General features: G+C 35.1%; 1 protein-coding gene across 6 annotated transcripts in view; it reads left to right on the top strand.

Annotated features, from left to right (window-relative positions):
* LOC149943625 (dachshund homolog 1-like) overlaps positions 1-21,447 on the top strand; it is a 236,153-nt gene that overhangs the window by 164,104 nt on the left and 50,602 nt on the right. For all 6 annotated transcript variants that reach the window (XM_090174375.1, XM_090174374.1, XM_090174373.1 and 3 more), the window contains one exon: positions 1,257-1,340. In XM_090174375.1, the coding sequence (XP_090030501.1) occupies positions 1,257-1,340 (84 nt within the window). The remainder of the gene's footprint in view (positions 1-1,256; positions 1,341-21,447) is intronic.

The raw sequence follows: 21,447 nt of genomic DNA, 5'->3' as shown, positions 1-21,447 counted from the left end.
AATAGAAGCACTCCGTGTGTAGCGTTCTCCGAAAAGAAATAAAATAAAAACACTTGTTGAATTTCGTGGGCCTTGATATTTTGTTTTTATAAACGTCGTTGTAATTAATTGGGTAACTTAAGACTTATACAGTGTTGATTGTATTGAGGTTGTTTTGAAGAAAAGTTGCTGTTAGTTTTAATAATTGGGTTGAAATTGATTGCACGATGATAAATTGTCTACATATGTTTAGTGGGTTGTGGTTTTTATTTTTATATTTCAGCGAGTTGTAAATATTCACTTTGGCATGGACGTATAACAGACTAAATTAGCCCAATACTTTTAGAATAAAATCTATTTTTGATTAATTTATTTGCTGCAATTAATTAACTTTATTTATTGGTAATTTAATTAACTTTATTTATTGGTAATTTAATTAACTTTATTTATTGGTAATTTAATTAACTTTATTTATTGGTAATTTAATTAACTTTATTTATTGGTAATTTAATTAACTTTATTTATTGGTAATTTAATTAACTTTATTTATTGGTAATTTAATTAACTTAATTTATTGGTAATTTAATTAACTTAATTTATTGGTAATTTAATTAACTTTATTTATTGGTAATTTAATTAACTTTATTTATTGGTAATTTAATTAACTTTATTTATTGGTAATTTAATTAACTTTATTTATTGGTAATTTAATTAACTTTATTTATTGGTAATTTAATTAACTTTATTTATTGGTAATTTAATTAACTTTATTTATTGGTAATTTAATTAACTTAATTTATTGGTAATTTAATTAACTTTATTTATTGGTAATTTAATTAACTTTATTTATTGGTAATTTAATTAACTTTATTTATTGGTAATTTAATTAACTTAATTTATTGGTAATTTAATTAACTTTATTTATTGGTAATTTAATTAACTTTATTTATTGGTAATTTAATTAACTTAATTTATTGGTAATTTAATTAACTTTATTTATTGGTAATTTAATTTTTATATTGTTCTAAATATTCTTTGTATTTTCGAGAAATGTATATGAGTAATAAATTAGCCACTTTATTTTAAAATGTGGTTCAATTAATTAACTTAATTTATTCAGGTTTATTTTTATTTCAGTGAGTTTATCGTAACGGGCTTAACATTTACTGTATTTTGGCGGACATAAAACAGACTCAATTAACCCTATCATTTTAAAATAAAATCTATGTTTGAATAATTTATATGGTCTAATTAAATAACTTTTTTTCTATTTGCAGCCGAATTAAAGATGGAAATCCTACGAGAACGGGAATGTAGGGAAAACGTAGAGAAACAGCTCTTGGAGGAACAAAGAGTGCGGGGTAAGTGACCATTCAGATTTTTTATTCCAAACGACTTTATTCCAATACTGTCATTGATGATAATTTAAATGAGTTCAGACTTACAACTTTTTTGATTTTATTGGCTTTAAACATTTTCACTCTTCTGTCATAAAGTATGTGTTTACTTATTTTGCTATAGAAGTAGCTTAAATCAGAGTAGTAGACGAAGAGTGTATTTATGTATTCTTAAATAGAAGTAGCTTAAATCAGAGTAGTAGACGAAGAGGTAACCAGCGTAAAAAGTTTACTTAAACAGTATTTAAAGTCCCTGTTGCTTGGTTGTGCGCTTGTTGTCGCCTACTTCCAGGGACTAGTAGGACACACTTTGAAGCTCTCTGGCGCTCTTTTAACTCACCTTAGGAAAGTGGGAAAAAACACCCATACTTCTCAACTCACCCCCTACAACTTCTTAAAATTTTTGCATAACCTTTTGAAACACCCTGTATATTTACTATGCCCACGATACTGACCAAAATTTCGTCAAATGTTTGAGTCCGTGATCAAAAAACATGGTTTCAATTAAGGTAGTTTATTAATTTCAATTTGTATTTTTTTACATTTGAGATATAATCTTCAATATACCAAACGCAAATTTTCTTCGATTCCGAGATATAACGTCAAATATTTGATAAATATAGTTTTCCCGCGTAGATAATTTTAGATGGGGGATTATAAAAAAAAATACGGTTTTGAAAACCGGATGATATTCGAGAAGAAAACTGTCTTTCTTTCTAACGTGCGGAAGAATTATGATTTCCTGGAAAGCGACCTTCCAGATTATGCAGCCTGCTTCGAGATACCTTCGTAGCCAAAACTGTCTCTGGCAATTGCTCAAGAACCATCGTTTCGAGTTACGAAGGTTCTTACGGCACCTGATTCTCACCCCCCCCCCCTACATAATTCGCAACATTTTTTTTCTCTTTCCTTCAAAAAATATTTAGAATCTTATCTATATTTTCTTTGGAAAGAAACAAGTTGGTGAACAGCGTAGTTGGTTTTCGCCCACTGATTTAATTTGACATTTCATTGAAATTTTATTTATTTTGTTATTAAGTGCGTCAGTGGCCTATCTTACGCGTGTCTATTTGTTATTCTACGTCACTTTAAACGTATTTATCAGTAATTATTTGGATTAAATGGTTGTGTTATAGAATATAATTATAGACTCATGGTGTTACGAATTACTGCCGATAAATTTGGACTTTCAAAATTAAAAATTAAATAAATGTTTCTATAAAATAAATAGAATATAAAAGCAGAAATATAAAATGTAGCTCTTAAGTATCTTGATTTCAACAATTTATTAATAATTAGTAGTAATAAGTGATATTAAAAATGGACGGCTTCTTATGCATTTGGTAATAAATAAAAATTAAAAAACACTTTAGTTACGTACTAAAAGTTATTTAATTTGTTATTAAATTTGTTATTTTAATTGTTTTTAAGTAAATTCTTATTATTTCGTAACTAAAGTGGTTTTCTTATTTTTATTTATTATTAATAAGTGAGTTTCAAAATTGTATGACACATGCGCAGTTAGTTGGAAAAGCAGATCTGGGTGGCCTATGACGTCAGTTTAGACTTCTCTTTGTCATGACAAGTACCATCCTAATAGTTATTTTTAAATCCCATAGATGGCGGTGTGGTTTTTGAAACTCTCTTATTTAATTGTTTATTCAATTATGAATCCTGGGTGACCTTTGACGTCAGTTTAGGTTTCTCTTTGTCATGACAATTACGATGCTAATAGTTAGTTTAAAATCCCATAGATGGCGGTGTGGTTTTTGAAACTCTCTTATTTAATTATTTATTTAATTTTGAATCCTGGGTGACCTATGACGTCAGTTTAGACTTATCTTTATCATGACAAGTATCATCCTTATAGTTATTTTTAAATCCCATAGATGGCGGTGTGGTTTTTGAAACTCTCTTATATAATTATGAATCCTGGGTGACCTATGACGTCAGTTTAGACTTATCTTTGTCATGACAAGTACCATTCTAATAGTTATTTTTAAATCCCATAGATGGCGGTGTGGTTTTTAAATCTCTCTTGTTTAATTATGTAATAATAATTAATTAACTTTTAAAAGCATGTTCAGACAGTGACGCAAGAGCTAAAATAAATCAAGAAGGCCACGTTAAAATTAAAGATTGGCGGAACAAATAAATTAACCGGCAAAATTTCGATTAATCATAAAAATTTTGGTTAACTGTTTATTTGTGAACATTTTATACGAATAAACAACGATTTCAATAATGTTTTTTTTCTGATATTTTTTGGATAATTGTCGGTTATGAATAAAAATAAAAAATTGGATAATTTCTTATTCAAACGCCGATCTCTATTTAAAATAAAACCTATTAGAAACTAATTAAGCAAATAATTAACCAAACCCAAACAGAACTGACTATCATATAGCATAAGTTTCTTCGAAACGATATCAAAAGGAGTGGGAACCAAAATTGCCGTTCACCTGCTGTCATGGGCTCTCACTTTTTCGTGGAAAACCGTCTGAAACAGGATCGTATCCGTTCTGGAAAACTCCCCGTTCTTCTCAGCGTTCGTATATACCCTCTCAGGGATGAACAAAATAAGGCGAAGACCTTTAAAAAAATCCGAATTCTGTCATATCCGTCGCTATAGTTCGGGATATACGGACAAAACTTCACCAGATATACAGACTCTTAAAATCACGCGTTGACTTATCGGAGGGGAGCTTGAAGTGACTCAAAACGGATAAGTTTACAGAGTTATGGGCCCTGGTGGTTTCGCGTCTCAGATTAACTTTAACACTACGGACAGGCGCTTACCATACTACGGTTTCGGTTCGAAGCCAACTTGATCCGAACCAACCCGCGAAAGAACCGACTGTCCTTTCACTCTATTGTTTTTTCCCTTCCATATTTCAGTTGGTTTTTTTATACTCTATCTCTTAGATATATTGCTATAGTCGAAAATAGTCCCAATCGATTATGGGACCGAAAGTAGGGATACGGTACGGTCTGTGCAGTTCGTGGTATTGAGTGTAGTAGTAGTAAAGTAGGATCTTTCTACGTGAAAGTATATCTCGGGGAATAGGACGATGGGACTCTGGAGAGGTCTTTCTCGCTTTCCCGCCGAAAAGATGGATCGAAATTTAAGCGATTTGCAAATATATCTTGAAGAAAAGCGATATAGAATGAACTCAGCGGGAGATATACGCGTCGCTTTCTTGCCAATATTCGGGTTAATATAACCTTTCAAAAGACGAAACCCAAAGCGTAACGTTTAGAAAAAGGTGGGATATATTAGAAGCTACTTCCAGTTATACCTGTTAAAGGTTCCCACTGTTGCTTCCCCCCCCCCACCAACAATTTCGTCCGAGGCAAGCATTCTCTTCGATTTTGATTGACACACGTCAACGGTTCCCAAGATTGGATGTGTGAGAAAAACAAATTAGTTATTTTAGATTTTGAGTGACTTCCAGTACGTTTCACGTTATATATTAAATGTATTCACTTGGTTCTGATTTTACAAATCATAATTGCTCCAATATGAGCAACTGAGGGTAGATTAAATATTTCATTCTAATATTATTGCTCTAATAGGAGCAACTGATTGTATAGTAAATATAACCTCGAAGATCATTGCTCTAATATGAGCAATTGAGGCTAGAGTAAATATTTAAATCAAAGATTATTGCTCTAATATGAGCAGCTGAGAGTAGAGTAAATATTTAAATCAAAGATTATTGCTCTAATATGAGCAATGGATGTTAGAGTAAATATTTAATTCAAAGATTATTGCTCTAATATGAGCAAATGAGGGTAGAGTAAATATTTAATTCAAAGATTAATGCTCTAGTATGAGCAATGGATGTTAGAATAAATTTTTAATTCAAAGGTTATGGCTCTAATATGAGCAAGTGAGGGTAGAATAAATATTTAATTCAAATATTATTGCTCTAATATGATCAAGGGATGTTAGAGTAAATAGTTAATTCAAAGATTATTGCTCTAATATGAGCAGCTGAGGGTAGAGTAAATATTTAATTCAAAGGTTAATGCTCTAATATGAGCAACTGAGGGTAGAGTAAATATTTAAATCAAAGACTATGGCTCTAATAAGAGTAAGGGGTGTTAGAGTAAATATTTAATTCCAAGATTATTGCTCTAATTTGAGCAGCTGAGGGTAGGGGGGAATATTTAATTCAAAGATTATTGCTCTAATATGAGCAAGTGAAGGTAGAGTAAATATTTTATTCAAAGATTATTGCTCAAAACTGAGCAAATGAGGTTAGGGTAATGATTCCAAGCAGCAAATAATTGCCCTAAAATGAGCAAGTAAGGTTAGTGTAATTATTTCACTCGGCGATAATTTTTCTAATATGATCCTGTAAAATTTGAGTATTTATTTAAAGCAGCGATAATTTTTATAATGTAAGGTTAGAGTCATTATTTCAGTCGGAGATAATCGCATAAACACTAGCAAGTAAGGTTAGAGTAATTATTTCAGTCGGATATAATAGCCCAAACACTAGCCAGTAAGGTTAGAGTAATTATTTCAGTCGGAGATAATTTCCCAAACACTAGCAAGTAAGGTTAGAGTTATTATTTCAGTCGGATATAATAGACCACACACTAGCAAGTAAGGTTAGAGTAATTTTTTCAGTCGGAGATAATCGCATAAACACTAGCAAGTAAGGTTAGAGCTATTATTTCAGTCGGAAATAATCGGCCAAACACTAGCAAGTATGTATGGAGTGGCTGCAGAATGGTGAATGGGTATAACCACCGCGTGTTTCTAATATCTGTTACACATTAACTTGGAAACTCTTTATTATTTTCTGAAGATGAAATATCTTCATTAACTCAATTACAAAGGTGGTCTATGAAAAAGTGTATACTTTTCGTTATCCATATCATTGCAATGCCAACGGTACAGCACGCAGTCAAAGATCTCTTGAAAGCGCCACTTGTGTCAGTTTTATCAGCGTGGACGTCTGTAGCCTTTGAAACTGTAGTTTATGAGGGGAGGGATAGTAGCTCCATTTTTCTTTCATTCTTGATGGCTCGAGCCGGCCAGACTAAACAGTCTGCTGCCCATCCCTCAGATTCCAACTCCTCCCCGCGTTTCTTCCCTCTCTAGCTGGCCTACGTCTCTTAACTCTTATAACAATCAAAAAGATCTTCAAAGTTACATCCCATTCCGAACAGGGCTAGGCTACGGTTCGAATGTTGCGACTTCAAAATATATCCAAGCATGAAGGGAGATATGTTTTGCAACGTGTAAAGGTTAATTTTCTTTACAAAGGCCAGACATTAGTGATAGATGCCGAATATATATTTTTCTACTTCACTTCCTTTCAAAGATTGTATTTTCTTTAGGGATGGTTTTTAAGGCTAGAATATGGACTTTAGAGATTTTCACTCGCGCAGTGGCGTATGTTAGATTAAATTCAATTAAAAGAGATATTTCCCAGATAGAGTTCTATGAATAAACTTTTGAGTACAGAAGTCGCTATTAAGGTAAACAATTAATTCTGACCTAAAATTAGAATATTTATAGCTGATGCATTTTAAGTAGGGTTTTGTTGTACCTTATGAAAATAAAATGCACGCTTCAATGACCCTTATAAGATAAAACGAACGATTTAATAAAACAGACGGTAATTAATAAACTGTAAACAAACCAACAATTAAATAAATATCTGCACCTAGAGATCTAATTATATATTAGTCATTTAAGAAAATTATTTTAATTGTCCTTAGGATGTTATTTTCCAATATATATTTTTCGATGTTCTCAAAGAAATGGTTAACATCCGGGTTCTGTTTGGGTCAGATTATCTTCGGTGGTAAATTTGAGTGGTAAAAAAAAATCTATTTACAAAAACTAACAAAGTTTGAGGGCAAAAGAATTTTTTCATTGTTTTCCGTGAAAGGGCGTGTTGAAGAAGCGCGCGGCAAATTGATATTTTTACGCTTCTCAGACGGTAAAATAATACATATCCGTTAGATGAGATCCCATAAACAACAACCGATTAATCAAGCCCTACCCTTTGACCGACCTGTCCTGACCATTGGCAACACGTTGGCGTCCAACGAACGCCAACGTGGCGTACACTGACAACCCATTCGGTGAAAACGGGTAAAAGGGATAACAATATAATAACGGGTTTTAGAGGAAAAAGAATCTTTACTCCCAGACTGCATTGCGCCAAGAAACGTTTTTGAAATGGTTCTTTACACACCCCCTTCGAAACCGAGATTTATATACGAATATCCCTTAGATAGCAAATTCTCCGTGTCATTATGTAATTGGAATGAAGTGATTGAGATGGAATTCGCAACCCGAGGCATCTCATAAGTAGGAAGCTTCGACTGCCCTTCATCCTTTGACCCCTAAGTTCAAATTTGCCAAACCTCCGACTGGAAAAGTATAGCGGAAAACGCCTACCAATTTATTTTCTTTCTACTTGGCCACCTTTAAGGTATAAATTAGCTTTGAATCATTTGTTACGCCTTACTCTGCCCCGAAATTGTTAAATAAAAAAGCATTTTTTACTTCAAGATATTTTCCCAAAAATTGCTGATTTATTTTTAAGAGAAAGTTGAAAGGTTATTTAGCAGAATTTAGGAAATGAAGATAGGTTTAAAGCGTGTATAAAAAAGTAACATTTAAAAATAAATAATAGATAATTAGATGTATACAATTTTTATGATTATATTTCAGAATTTTTCTCCTATTTAGCTTTATTAATTTTTGCTTATTTAGATTTAGGCACTTTATATTATTTAGCTTCATGCGCCTTTTCATATTTAGCTTTATAAATTTTTCTTTAGATTTACGAATTTTTCTTATTTAGCTTTATGCACTTTTCTTATTTAGATTTATGCATTTTTCTTAGTTAGTTTTATGCACTTTTCTTATTTAGATTTATGCACTTTTCTTAGTTAGATTTATGCACTTTTCTGAAGATTTGTATACCTTTCTATTGAGATTTATGCACTTTTCTTATTTAGATTTATGCGCTTTTCTTATTAAGATTTATGCATTTTTCTTATTTAGCTTTATACACTTTTATCATTTAAATTTGGCACATTTTTTTCTTATTTATCTTTATTAACTTTTTCTTATTTAGATTTCTGCACTTTTCTTATTTAGATTTATGCGCTTTTCTTATTAAGATTTATGCATTTTTCTTATTTAGCTTTATACACTTTTCTCATTTAAATTTGGCACATTTTTTCTTATTTAGCTTTATTAACTTTTTCTTATTTAGATTTCTGCACTTTTCTTATTAAGATTCATGCACTTTTCTTATTTAGCTTTATGGATTTTTCTTATGTAGCTTTATACACTTATTTTTTAGCTTTATGCACTTTTCTTATTTAGATTTATTCAATTTTCCATATTAAGCTTAATTTACTTTTTCTTATTTAGTTTGTGCATTTTATATGAAGGAACGGTATATCTATGATCTTATTCAAATAAATCAATATTTATTTACTTGTATACTCCTAGTACGTTCATATAAGTCCATATTTTGATTAATTATATATTAACATTTGCTTGTGATGATATTTTTCGTTACGCCGTGTTATTATTCAAATAATTTCTTTAATATTCAAGTAATATAGCTCCAAGTAACTGCGTTATTTTCACATGTACTAATAATAATAAATTAACTAATGAAAATTAAATATAAACATAAGTATGTATTATATATCTTACGAGATAATTATCTAATAAAGTCACACAAATGAAACGTGTATAATTTCGCATGTTCGAGGAAGTAATCACGGCGACTTATTATGCCTTTAAACAGGTGGCCGGGTTATTATCAGTGTACTTCTCAAAATGAGAAATATTATATACTTCGGGTATCAACCATTAGAAATTTCAACGATTTTTTTTAACGCAGAAATATAGGCTGGGTTTTGTTTTATAGTTTAGGCAAGGGTCAAGCCGATAATCTCGCTTGGTGTGGGTGGTTAGTATCCGTTAATTTACGACTGCGGGCAAGATGAAGAACCACCATTATGGCGGCGGTGGATCCTTTTTCTTTGGGAATATGAGTATTGGGCACGCGAAGTGTAAATCTTTCCAACTACACATACGGCTGGCAAAGGGGGAATTATCAAAACGAGAGTATTTTTGACAGAAAGAAGGGAAAATGGGAAGAGTTGGCTAGGCGCAGTCTGCTCCGGTACTTTGGCAGACCCCTTGTAAATTATGCATGTATTCCGATCGTAATGAGCAGCTTAGCAAAACCTCAACGGTCCCATGCAAAGTAGCCGAGAGCTGAGAGTCGTTTCTCCCATCTCCATTCCTACATCTTCTGTACGCCGGCTAAGAGGAAAGCCCACCACCCCACACTCTCTCGCTCTTGGAGAACCGCTTTGAAGTCCCCGAAAAGATGCACCATCATCTTCTGTTTTAACTAAAAGGTGAACTTCAAAGTGCGACCTTTACATTCTTTTTATTTTGCTATTCCGACTAAAATGCGCGGGCTTTAGGCTACTTTCGAAGGGCATTGTTGAAGTTATGGAAAATGTTTATTGCATTTGTACATGCTTATAGGTCACACATTTTTTGGTTAAATTTCGTCTCGTGATTTCCTGTCGACTAAAAATGCATCTAATAATAAGAACCATTTCTAATAGAACTCAAAATTTATCGGGCAGGTTACTTCATAAATAAATAGTCAATAAATATTAAAAGTAAAATTTTCCGATGATACAATAATAGCAAAAGTAGCGTAAGACCCAAAAGTGTATCAGAACGGTATAGTAGTTAATGAGAGTTTGTCGCAAAGTAAGAAAGGGAAACAAAGGGGGTCGGAAAATACGTCATCAAAATCGAGGTACTCCAGCGCCGCCTAGTGAGGCGTTTTAGAACGTATGTCTACGGGCGAGTAAATCGAAGAGAGATAATCGTGCCAGACTATAGACTAAATTTAATGTTGCTAGTACTATTCCAACTAGTAGGTTATGTAGTCTATAGTGTGACTAGGTCTCGCTAGAAAATTTAATAGACGCGAAGGTACAGCTGACACACTTTTGAGTCTTATGCTACTTTTGATAATAGTAGTTGCTGAATCACGGTGTCTTTTAGCCAATGTGAATTTTTCCTTTTGTTATTACCGTTAACGCTTGTGTCGAGTATTTAAATGCCGGAACTACAACTACGCTCTTTTAGCGATATGGAAAATATGTTTTTTCCCCGTTCCTTTCATCTTACGCCAAAGTATTCCAGAATCTTCTTTCAGCCATAAAAACGGGCTATTTCTCCGTGTATAAGTTCAATGAGAATCACCAGCTTCGGGATATTTACAGTAATGATCTTCGGCTACGCGAAAAAGAAACTCGACGAAATTTGCATCTTTTCTCTGGGGCTTCCAACGATAAAAAAGGGCTTGAAATATATCTTTTTTTTTCTATACTTCAAGGTGCTTTACATAAACTCTCTACACTAATGTAAAAGACCTTGTTTCAATGGTTTCTCTTAGATTTTTTCCCCTAACAGGGTTACCACTCGTATTTCTTCGCAACACGGTTCTGCGTAGGGAAAAAATGTTGAGAGGGTAAGATTTAAGTGATCGAATATAGACCAGTGTACCCTCTAAGAATAACACTTGTGCAGGGACAATTGGTACCCAACGAAGCGATAATAAAACATTTTTCCTTTATTAAGATAAATTAATGAGGTGTTTTAATTTCATTAGGATAAATATGCAGGAAAGAAAATCAGTTTTTTTGGTAATATGTAGTTAGGTGCATAATTTAATTGAAAAGATAATAAATAATCGTGAAATAAGTATTCTTGTATGCTATTTAAATGGGTTTTAAACCAAGAATGAATTTATTTATGCTTAGGTCGAATATTTTTACTGGCACGAGAGGGGGGGGTAGGAAAAATGTCACCGGTGTGAGCTTGAATCGCGTTGGAATACGTCACTTTTAGAGAACCAATGACAATGGGCTGAGTTTGTGTTGTTTACTGCTAGATCGTAAAGGGGATTGGTAGCCACGCTAAAAATCGTCTCAACTAAGTCACTCTTCTGAAGTAGAAATTAATGTATTCTTGTGTGAACCATCTATTTAATTAATTAATAACTTAAAGAGATTACATTGTTTAAAAAAATTAAGGATAGTAATTGTATTGTAAAGAGGGAAGTAATTTCAAATTCCCTTTTCACACTAAGCGAAATTTGCACTATGGTACGATAGAGGTTTTGCCTAAGTTTATACAGTGAGTTGTTTAGTAGAAGTCTCTTTGAATGAATCATCCTCCAAAGTTAATTTGGACACCTAGTGTCAATAACGTGAAATCCTTTGATCCATTATCAAACGTTATAGTTTATATTCCTTCTATAGAGTAGAAAATATGTACCACGATGTTGATTAATAATAATAATCAGCTAGGCTAATACGGTACCAAGGCACCACCTTAAACCCAAGTCATCTAGCGACTTAGAATGCCGTTAAATCTGGTGGCCGGGTTACAATGCGTAGAAGGGTGGTGGTAAGCCTTTCATGCCACACTAGCCAACACCCTACACTCACTATAACCGTTACCATCTACAAGTTTTTATCTATAACACTAAATAAATGAATTGAATTGACAGGAAAGAAAATATAATGTTTTAAGTTTTAATTTGGTTTATTTTTAGTTTATTTTTAATAGCCTAACTTCATTTTAAAAAATCAACTGCAAGGAAAATAATAGCGTGTCTAATTACCAACAAATGCTCCTCTTTTATCTCTAATTTCCTCGTTGATTAGTTGATCTCGAGGGATGAATTAAAAGGCGAATGAAAAGAAATTTTCAAATGAAATTATCGCCGAGTCTGAATATGAAAGCGCTTTAAAACGCAAAAAAACCTCAACCCAGTGAAACAAGATTTTCAGTGGACTTTTATTCCGTCGTCACCAGGGGGTGCTCGGGGAAGGAAAGGGCGAAGGTGTAGCGAGGTGAAACCGACTGTATCGAATTCGAAGAGGTCGCGGAAGGGGTAAACAGGACCCATGGCGATCGTTTCGTAAAATTGGGGTCGGAGAGCGCTGCCCCCAAAGCGCCGGGAGTAACCCTCACTGGCGAAAAAGTAGAGATTTCATTTGCAGTTGTTAAAATGTCGCGGCGCAATGCTCTGGGACATGCCTGTTCTTTCGCGGCTCCGCTGATAACGCGCCAAATTCTCACCTTTGTTTTATGGACCTAATGAAAAGGAGAATTTTAGGGCTGCTTCCTTGCTCATTTAGAAATGTTTAAGCCTTGGCAATAAAATAAAAATTCCCAATGGAATATTACAACTTTTTTAGATCCGTATTTCATCACACTCGTAAAATTATTTTCGCATCGAGATATTTTAGTGGTCTTTTACAGTTTTTATTACAATTTATTGAATTAGACAGCTTGTTAAAAGTTATATTAGAAGTATAAAATGTATCGCTTAGAGACAAGTCTATATAATCTTATACCGGTAATGTTATTCGCTTTCAACATTTATTTTCGCAGGTTTCCCGCTGATTTTTTTAATGATTCTTGTTGTAATAAAAATAGTGTGGTTAAAGTTCGTCATTATACTTATTTTTCAAGAGATATTTCATTTGGAAAAATGTTTTACATATCTCAGGGTTGCCACGGTATCTGGAAAACCTGGAATTCCTGGAAAAGTCAGGCAATTTGAATATGGGTATAAAAATCAGGGAAAAGTCTGGGAATTTGAATTATGGTATAAAAATTAGGGAAAAGTCAGGGAATTTTAAAAATTAGTCTAAAATTCAGGGAAATGTCAGGAAATTTAAAAATTAGTCTAAAAATCTCAAATGTCAGTGAATTTAACTTTGGTTGCAAATAGGAAACGTTTACTAAAATATTGGTTAAAAATAAAAAATAAGTCAGGGAAAATCTCCGGAGATGGTCAGGGAAAACCTGGAAAAGTCAGAGTTAAAAAACTGTGGCAACCCTGTATTTACGCGGAGTAATACACGTGGTTTATTTTACGCCGTGATGCGGTGGGGCCGTTGAACCTGGGGATGTAAATTTTTCTTTTTTATATCCTAAATGGATACTTCTCTCTTAAGAGATATATTATTTACTTTTGATGTAACCTAAAGGTCCAAAGTTCAGGAACCAACCAATCGAATACTTAGAAAAGATTCGTTTTTTGGTAAAAACCTCACCCATATCCACGCGTAAAATCCCGCGCATTCTAAGTATACAGAATACTGGTCCTTGTGTAATAATCGTAGATACAATACGAACGGGAAACCATATTGGGAAAGATGGGCCGATCCATCAAGATTAACAATGCATTATCCCCAGAAAGTAGTAGCGAAGTTTGAAGTCAACTTAAATGCTAAAAATTGACGACCAAAAATTTCCCCCGACAATAAAATCTGGCGATTGGACAAATTTAGTGTTTTCCCCGAGTTGGGCCACCCCGACCAGCGAGAGTAAGATGAATCGGCCACCTTCCAAGCCAAGTGGAAAATGCGTACAACCGACTGAAAGAAAAAATTTCAAATCCCTCCCCGACCGATCACGCTGGTGTAAGTTTCCTTGATTAGAAATTCATACTAGAACCGGATGAAAAAATACATATTGGATGGTAGGATCAGTGGGGGAGCCAAACTAGACGGAGATGGAGCCACCAGATTGTTGTTGTTATATAACAGAGCAGAATTCGGGGAAGGTAGGCGGGGTGGGAAAATCCTACGACATTTCGCGTCTCCTCGCCAAAAACGGACGCGAAATGTTGACTGTCATTTAACGAAGATGATAGATGCGTTCACCTGCTCTGGCTACGACTATTTCCATCTACAAACGTGTTTGATAACCGGACAGTAAGGTCCAACGAACAAGGACATCTGTCCGATTATAGTTGACATAGTTTTAACGATACCAGGTAAGACTACCATTCCGTAAAAGTTATTGCGTCTCTCCACATCTTTGCGTAGCGTCTGTCTCGAACAAAGAACATCCCTGGTCCCTGGTCCCTGGTAGAGCAAACCCTGTCATCATTATGTCGGTGGTCTATACCGTCTCGGCGTACATCAACGCATTCCGGGTGCGCTGATTAAATCCGTTGAATATCTATTTGGAGTGTCACATTTTGTCAGTAGCGCGTTGAGGGATACGGGGACATCGCAAAGAGAGAAAGAGGACTTGTTGTGATGTCTCCTGTCCCGTTGCTAAATCTGTTTAACTTCTAATAAAGAAAGAGAAGTGGGGTTTGCCAGCGACTTCCTTCCCGAAAAAACTTCCTCGAGATAAGATTCCGAAATAGCAAAAATAAGAGAGGGAGACCGTTGCACCCTCTCGCGGCGTGGCTCAAATTGGCCCCAACCCGAAGACAGACCCGCCGCCTTCGAATAAACTGAATTCTTTCTTTCTTAATTGTCTTTTTATTTTTATAATCAACTCGGCGCGACTGTTTTCTACTAATGCCAAGAAATTCTTCGCTTCGAGTATTTTTAGAACGTGAGCCCGCTTCTGATCCGTTTTATGTTTTACTTTATTTTCGAAGAAAAACCGAAAGTGGTTCCCTCTTAGTAAATAGATCCGATAAAAACGGAACAGTCGGTTCTTAAAAGCGCTTCAAACGATGGCTTTTTGGCTTGTGTTAAAAGAATTAAGCGTTGTTTGCGCAAGGACGTAACACTCAACCCATGCCAATTATGATTATTTATAATTGTGAAGAAAAACATAAATTCTTGCCCTAAATATCTGCTACGGTTAAATTTAACGTTCAAGTGGGTAAATGTCAAGAGCATTTTAGACCTTATTTTTTAATGAGAGTAAATGAAACAATTATCCATGTGAAAATTCAAGTTGGTAGAACTAGTTTATGTTAAGTTAAAAGGAACCACCTATGGACTGCATTGTAAAGGATGATAAAATTAGCGAATAAGTAGATTAGTCCATTATGAAAAGGGATAAAAAAGCTAAACCCTAAACAAATTTGAAGAAATTTAAAAACTTTCTAATAGCTCGTACCGATAGGTCTTCGAGTGAAAAACTAAATTAAATTAAATAAAATAGCCAGAAATTCCAACGGTAGACAGTTTCGTCCTATTTGGAACTCGTCAGTACCGTGCGGGAAATGTGGCTCGCGACTATAACACCGAATAGAGAAACTAAGCCTAAATATTAAAAATTTCAAAACGAGTTGCATAGCAACGGAAAGCCGAATAGGGGGAGATGCTAAATGTGTAAATACGTCTTTAGAAAATATTAAGTTAAATTTTTAAACCTCGCTCTAAATATAAAACGATCTTGTTGAATATATTTTAGGCATCATTTTTAATTATACTTAAACAATTATCCGTAAAATATAGATTTAAAATTGACAAAAGCTTGATTGTACGAAGCTAAATTCCAAAATACCTCTAAATATAAAACGATCTTTTTGAATATATTTTAGGCATCATTTTTAATTATACTTAAACAATTATCCGTAAAATATAGATTTAAAATTGACAAAAGCTTGATTGTACGAAGCTAAATTGCAAAAAACCTCTAAATCTAAAACTATCTTGTTAAATATATGGACAGCTGATACTAAAAGCGTATGCGATTATAATGCATATACCGTTAAAACCTAACACCTAATCTATATTACAAACTTATCATTAACTCCACCCTTAAAAGGCGGAGTTTCGAGAACGTCAGCACCGTTCTAAACGTATTATCCTAATTGTACTTGAAGACTGTCGACAAATGCTATTTGATCCTCTTAATTACCATTACATCATCGTTACCCAATGAGAGTAATAGTAATGACCGTCTAAACCACACCCCTTACCCACGAAGGTGGGCCCTAAAGTTCTAGAAGCCACTCTATATCTAGAGCGAGATACCAAATCCTGGAACACATCGTATAGCATTCCTATTTTAAGCCAGCGCGTCCCCCCGTCCCATTCCCTGTTGGAATCCGTTCCCATGGTTTACCGCGTAATGAATGGCAAAACCATTGGATGCCAACAACTCTGAGTATCTTTGTGTTCTCAGGGGGCCCTCAATAATGAGTGCGGAGATCCAGCCCAAAGATCGGAAGAGGTAATGCCCCGTGAAGACAGCGAGATGAATATTTGCGGATTGCGAGTTTTGGCGGATATCCCCGGCATAAAAAAAGAGAGATTTCGTTTCTTAGGCGGTTATCTCGTGAAAAGGGGGCACCAAATATAGACCTCGGAGGAAATGGTATCCGATCTCGACGGGACTAAGACTAAAATCTCCGTCGACCGAACAAGAAGAGTCGGTTTAGAGGGGAAAAACCGAGAGATAAGCGTGGCAACTAATTGAGGAATTCCTGGTGTTCATCCTGGCACTCGGTCCCTGGTTGATCGCTTTAGACTTAGGAGGAGAGAATTAGTCGCGGGACAAGCGCGATACATTACGAAACCAACAGTCCGTAGACAGATATAACATCCAAATTTCAGCGCGCACCGATAGAATTTCTAGAAACGAAGCCGCCGACGCCAGAAACTGAAACATTGCAGAAACAGAAGACTCTGGCTTCCTGTACCAGATGCGCGGATTCTTGGAGGTCGGAAGAGATGGCGTTAGTCAAGGGACGTTGATCAGTACGGCTTAGGGACAAACCAGCGTACATTAGTTTCTATATCCAGCTTCTATCAATGAAATGATTCAAGAAACTTTAATGTTAAAGGTAATAGTAAGTGTAGGAAGCTACTGACTCGCGGTATAACCAGGCCAACTGAAATAAGGGCATTAAAAGTCGTTAGATGAATTGGGCCTAAGGTGTTTCCTTGGGTACTATATAGCTTAGCTGATTTTATTATTATTGTAATGTAGCGAGGTTTATTGTCGCAAAATTATCGAGGCACAAAACAAATCAGGGTGCTACTTGCTACCAACGTGGCAAAAACGCGCGTCTGGGTAGGTGCCAAGGGTATCAGCTTGGCAAACAACGATAATTACGCACTGACAAGGATTGACACCGTGTAAACACAGCTCAAATCACAAACTAACGCGAAAATGGTTTGATTATGGTCACCTCAAAGACCGCAAAGGGTAACTTCCGTTCACCAATTTAGAAGAACGTATAGAGATCATAGCCAAACTCCATCTCTACCAGAGCCCGAAACAGAAAACGATTCATCAAGAAGCAAAAGAGGTCCCGTCTCAAAAAACACGCTCGACAATTCGACTCGCAGTCTCCAAAAATTTGGCAAAACTGAGGCCCTCCTACAAACTGAGGCCCTCCTACAGTCGCCTCCGCACGTGTGGTGGCTTACCGCCGCGGAAGAAGGAAACAGCGCTGTCCCGCCATATTGAGGGTCTTTTCGAGGGGGACTAAGTTGAAGCATTAGTGAGAAAAAGACGGAGTAAAACCATTCCTCGAAATCAGAGCGCGCGGCAAATAGGGACGAATAATCAACGCCGTAATCAGAGAATGATTGGGATGAGGGATGAGGATGGAAAAGTCTGAGAAAAATGTTGGCGCAAAATAGACCAAGATGGAGTGGATGCGAGAGAGAGAGACGGAAAGAAAAAATTCAACGCTTGAGTCGTTTAATAGCTCAGCGGCTGGCGGCTGCCATCAAAAAAGCGCTGAGTTCGGGAGAAGTTGGCTATGAAGCGACCATTTAACTTAGGCGATAAATACGAGTGCCCGAATATTACGAGCCTGAGAGAACGAACGACTTACGGGAGCGTGTCGTATCAGCGCTAGTCGGCGGGGGATATCAACTAATATCCTTGGGAAATTAAAAATAAAACACCTTGCCAGAAATTAATTCCTTAAAAGAGAGGTGGAAATTTATTTTCAACGCCGCACACCGGATAAATGGATTTTTACTAAAACAGTTTATCCTTATTATAACTAAATTATATTACGTTTATTAAATTTTAAGTATAGCTATTTATTCGCGACATTGAAGCGGTAATGATTAATTATTTAATGTGGTTTTAAATGGAAATTTAAAAATACTATAATTTCCTTGAATGTAATTTATTTTATGAATACAAACCTTTTTATTTAATGAAATATTTTGAAAATAAATTGTTCTATTCGAGGTAAATTTTACTAGAAAATATTTTATTACATATTTGAGTTGAAAATTTAAAAAATAAATTGTTTTATTTTCAAGGTGAATTTTCGCCATAGCTACTAGAAAATGTTTCATTAAATATTTGGGTTGAACATTTAGAAAATAAATAGTTTTATTAAAGGTGAATTTTCGCCAGAGTTACTAGAAAATGTTTAATTAAATATTTGAGTTGAAAATTTAGAAAATAAATTGTTTTATTCGAGGTGAATTTTCCCTATAGTTAATAGAAAATATTTTATTAAATATTTGAGTTGAAAATTTAGAAAATAAATTGATTTATTCGAGGTGAATTTTCCCTATAGTTACTATAATATGTTTAATTAAATATTTGGGTTGAAAATTTAAAATATAAAATGTTTTATTTTTGCTACAAAATATTTATAATATACCCAAAGTGTGATACTTATACAAGCCAATGTAGTGTTTCAAAAAAGGCTTACGATAATTAGAAAAATCAACTATGAGACTAGACGTCATCACGTCACTTTCAAAGCCAGCTTTTAGCTAATCATTTTAAAAAGCGTATAGAAAAATAAGCTACCATAGATGGCGCTGCTAATAATCCGGCTTATAAATTTAAATGAGCCGAAGATCGTGGCCAACCCTTCGAGTGACATCGGATTAAAGCTAGCTGATATACGTCATCGTCAAATAATTTTGACACGTCGGATCCTTAATAGTCATTTTCCAGGTCTCATATTGACCCTAACCGTTTATCGGACCTTATAGGGTCAAGTCAGCACCTCATAAAGCGTCCACCCCCCCCCCCCCCCGCTAATCGCATCCATCGGGGGCACCCCTTTTTAAATTTCGGGCTGCCTTCTTAAGATGGTCTCTCCCGATTGGCCTCGCTCGTAAGGGTCACTAAAATCCCGATCCGTCATGACAAAACACCCCAAGCAAAACAAAAGGGCAAAAACGGCGTGGTCTGGAAGACTTTTCCACGGACTATATAGAGTGTATTAAGAAAAGCTAGCCCCAAATCGCGATACTCGCTATCAATCATCCGCAATCATACGGATTAACTCTACTCCTCCCCGTGTTGAGTCCTCTAGATTCTTTGATCTTTGCTTTTAGAAGTTTTCGAAACCGAGGGTTAGTTAACAGCTAATTCCTAACCGCGTATCAAAGTACGCTCCGTTCTAACGCGCTGTCAGGTGAACGTTGTATAAATATAACAGAGCCAATTTAAGAGTGCGTCCATTATTTCGATCATACTTTTTTGGGCGCCTTAACCAGGATCAAACCCCCACGTGTCGAAGTCTTAAAGCCGGCTCTGAAGGAACCAGGACCGGGGCTAATCAGAACTAATGGCTCCCGTCGGTGGAGGCTCATCTTTTCTATTTATTAATTGGCCAAAGTCCCCGCCTTCCCCCCCCCCCCCGCCAGTTTCTTAGTCTTCGACCGCTGACCAAAGGCTTCCCTCTTTGTCATCCAAGAAAGCGACTCCTAGCGGCGTTACGCGGTAATAAAAGTTTATATGGCTGTTGCAGGCTCGCGTGGCCATCTTCAAAATATATATTTTTATCCCAGCAGGCTGGCCTGGTTGTTTATAGATAGGGGCATGGGTTTGTTTTTAATCCTCGAAGCCCGCCAACCGTAGACGGCTAAAAATTGAGCGGGTCTCGCTCATGGTAGCTATCAAAAAGTCGTTTTCAACCTCGACGCTTCTCAGTTTTCATTATTTCGGGCTCAAAGGTTATTGTAGGTATTTTTAATAATGGCGGGTATTATAAAGTCATCGGGAATTTTCCCAGGTTAAATTGTTATTTGAGATATCGCTCTTTTTAATCTGTAAAGGATGCCTTAGGCCTTTATCGTCTAAACGAAAAACTTTAATCATTTATTTTTAAATTTTTATATAAACTTTTCGAAACCGATTTTACATATTTATTTTAAATGTAATAGTGTTTTAAACATGATAACTATTGGCTGGTTATATAAGGTACAAATTTAAAGGGATACTCAAGTGTTTTAAAAATCTGGATCTCGTGATAGCTGTTTCGACCAATCATAATGTCAGATTTCTCTTTAAACTTTTAAAATTCAACGTTTTAAATATATTGATATAATTTTTCTTAATTTGCCTTACCATTGACAAGGAGACGACCCGAGGTGATTATCACGGATTTTTTTGAAACTCGGAGGTTAGGCAGACCTTATGGTAGTATGAAAATTGCCAAAGGGAAAAGTTGCAATGGGCTTTAGTTTTCCCATGGCAACCGAAAATGTTTTTGATCACTCAAAACGATAAAATCTCCATTTAAAAAAGCATGGGTTTTTCTCGGTTTCACTTACTTAAAAACTTTTAAAAAATTAAACTTTAAAAACTTACCCAAAAAGATGAATTTGACCTATTTTTGGTAAAATTAATCAAGAATTTTGGGTAAAATTAATCAATTTTGGTTAAATTTTAACCAAATTTGGGTAACCGAGAAAATATCATGCTTTTTTAAATGGAGACATCAAAAACATTTTCGGTTGCCATAGGAAAACTAAAGCCCATTGCAACTTTTCCCTTTGGCAATTTTCAAACAACCAAAAGGTTTACCGAACCCTCGAGTTTCAACAAAATCAGTGATAATCACCTCGGGTAGTCTCCTTGTGAGTTTAAATATTTCAAATATTTATATTAATATTATATTGCATTATCTCACTTGCTAAAATATATTTTATTAGATACTTACTAATTATCTACGGTTGTTCGTGAAACTAGCGCATAATCTACCTTTAAATTGACCAATCGACCTTTGGGAAATTTAACCCCAATATCCCCAACAACCCCAATCGGGATAAGGTGCTGAGAAATACGGTAACCAAAATGAACACGCACAATCCAAAAGCACCCGGCAAAAACTATTCTGGTTCAAACGATGGGTATAGCAGGCACGGCATAACTGCAGCTGCTAATATTGATTTGGTAATTTGGACGGAGACGAAATTCATTTTTTTGCAGTAGTGCACCCCGTTTGGAGCTCGCTTCCAACGCGAGACTAATGAGTGATTGAATGAATAT

Source organism: Leiobunum rupestre, chromosome 5 (assembly GCF_980474605.1).
Source record: "Leiobunum rupestre chromosome 5, qqLeiRupe1.1.hap1, whole genome shotgun sequence".
Taxonomy (NCBI): domain Eukaryota; kingdom Metazoa; phylum Arthropoda; class Arachnida; order Opiliones; family Sclerosomatidae; genus Leiobunum; species Leiobunum rupestre.
This window is presented reverse-complemented; position numbering and strand designations above follow the sequence as displayed.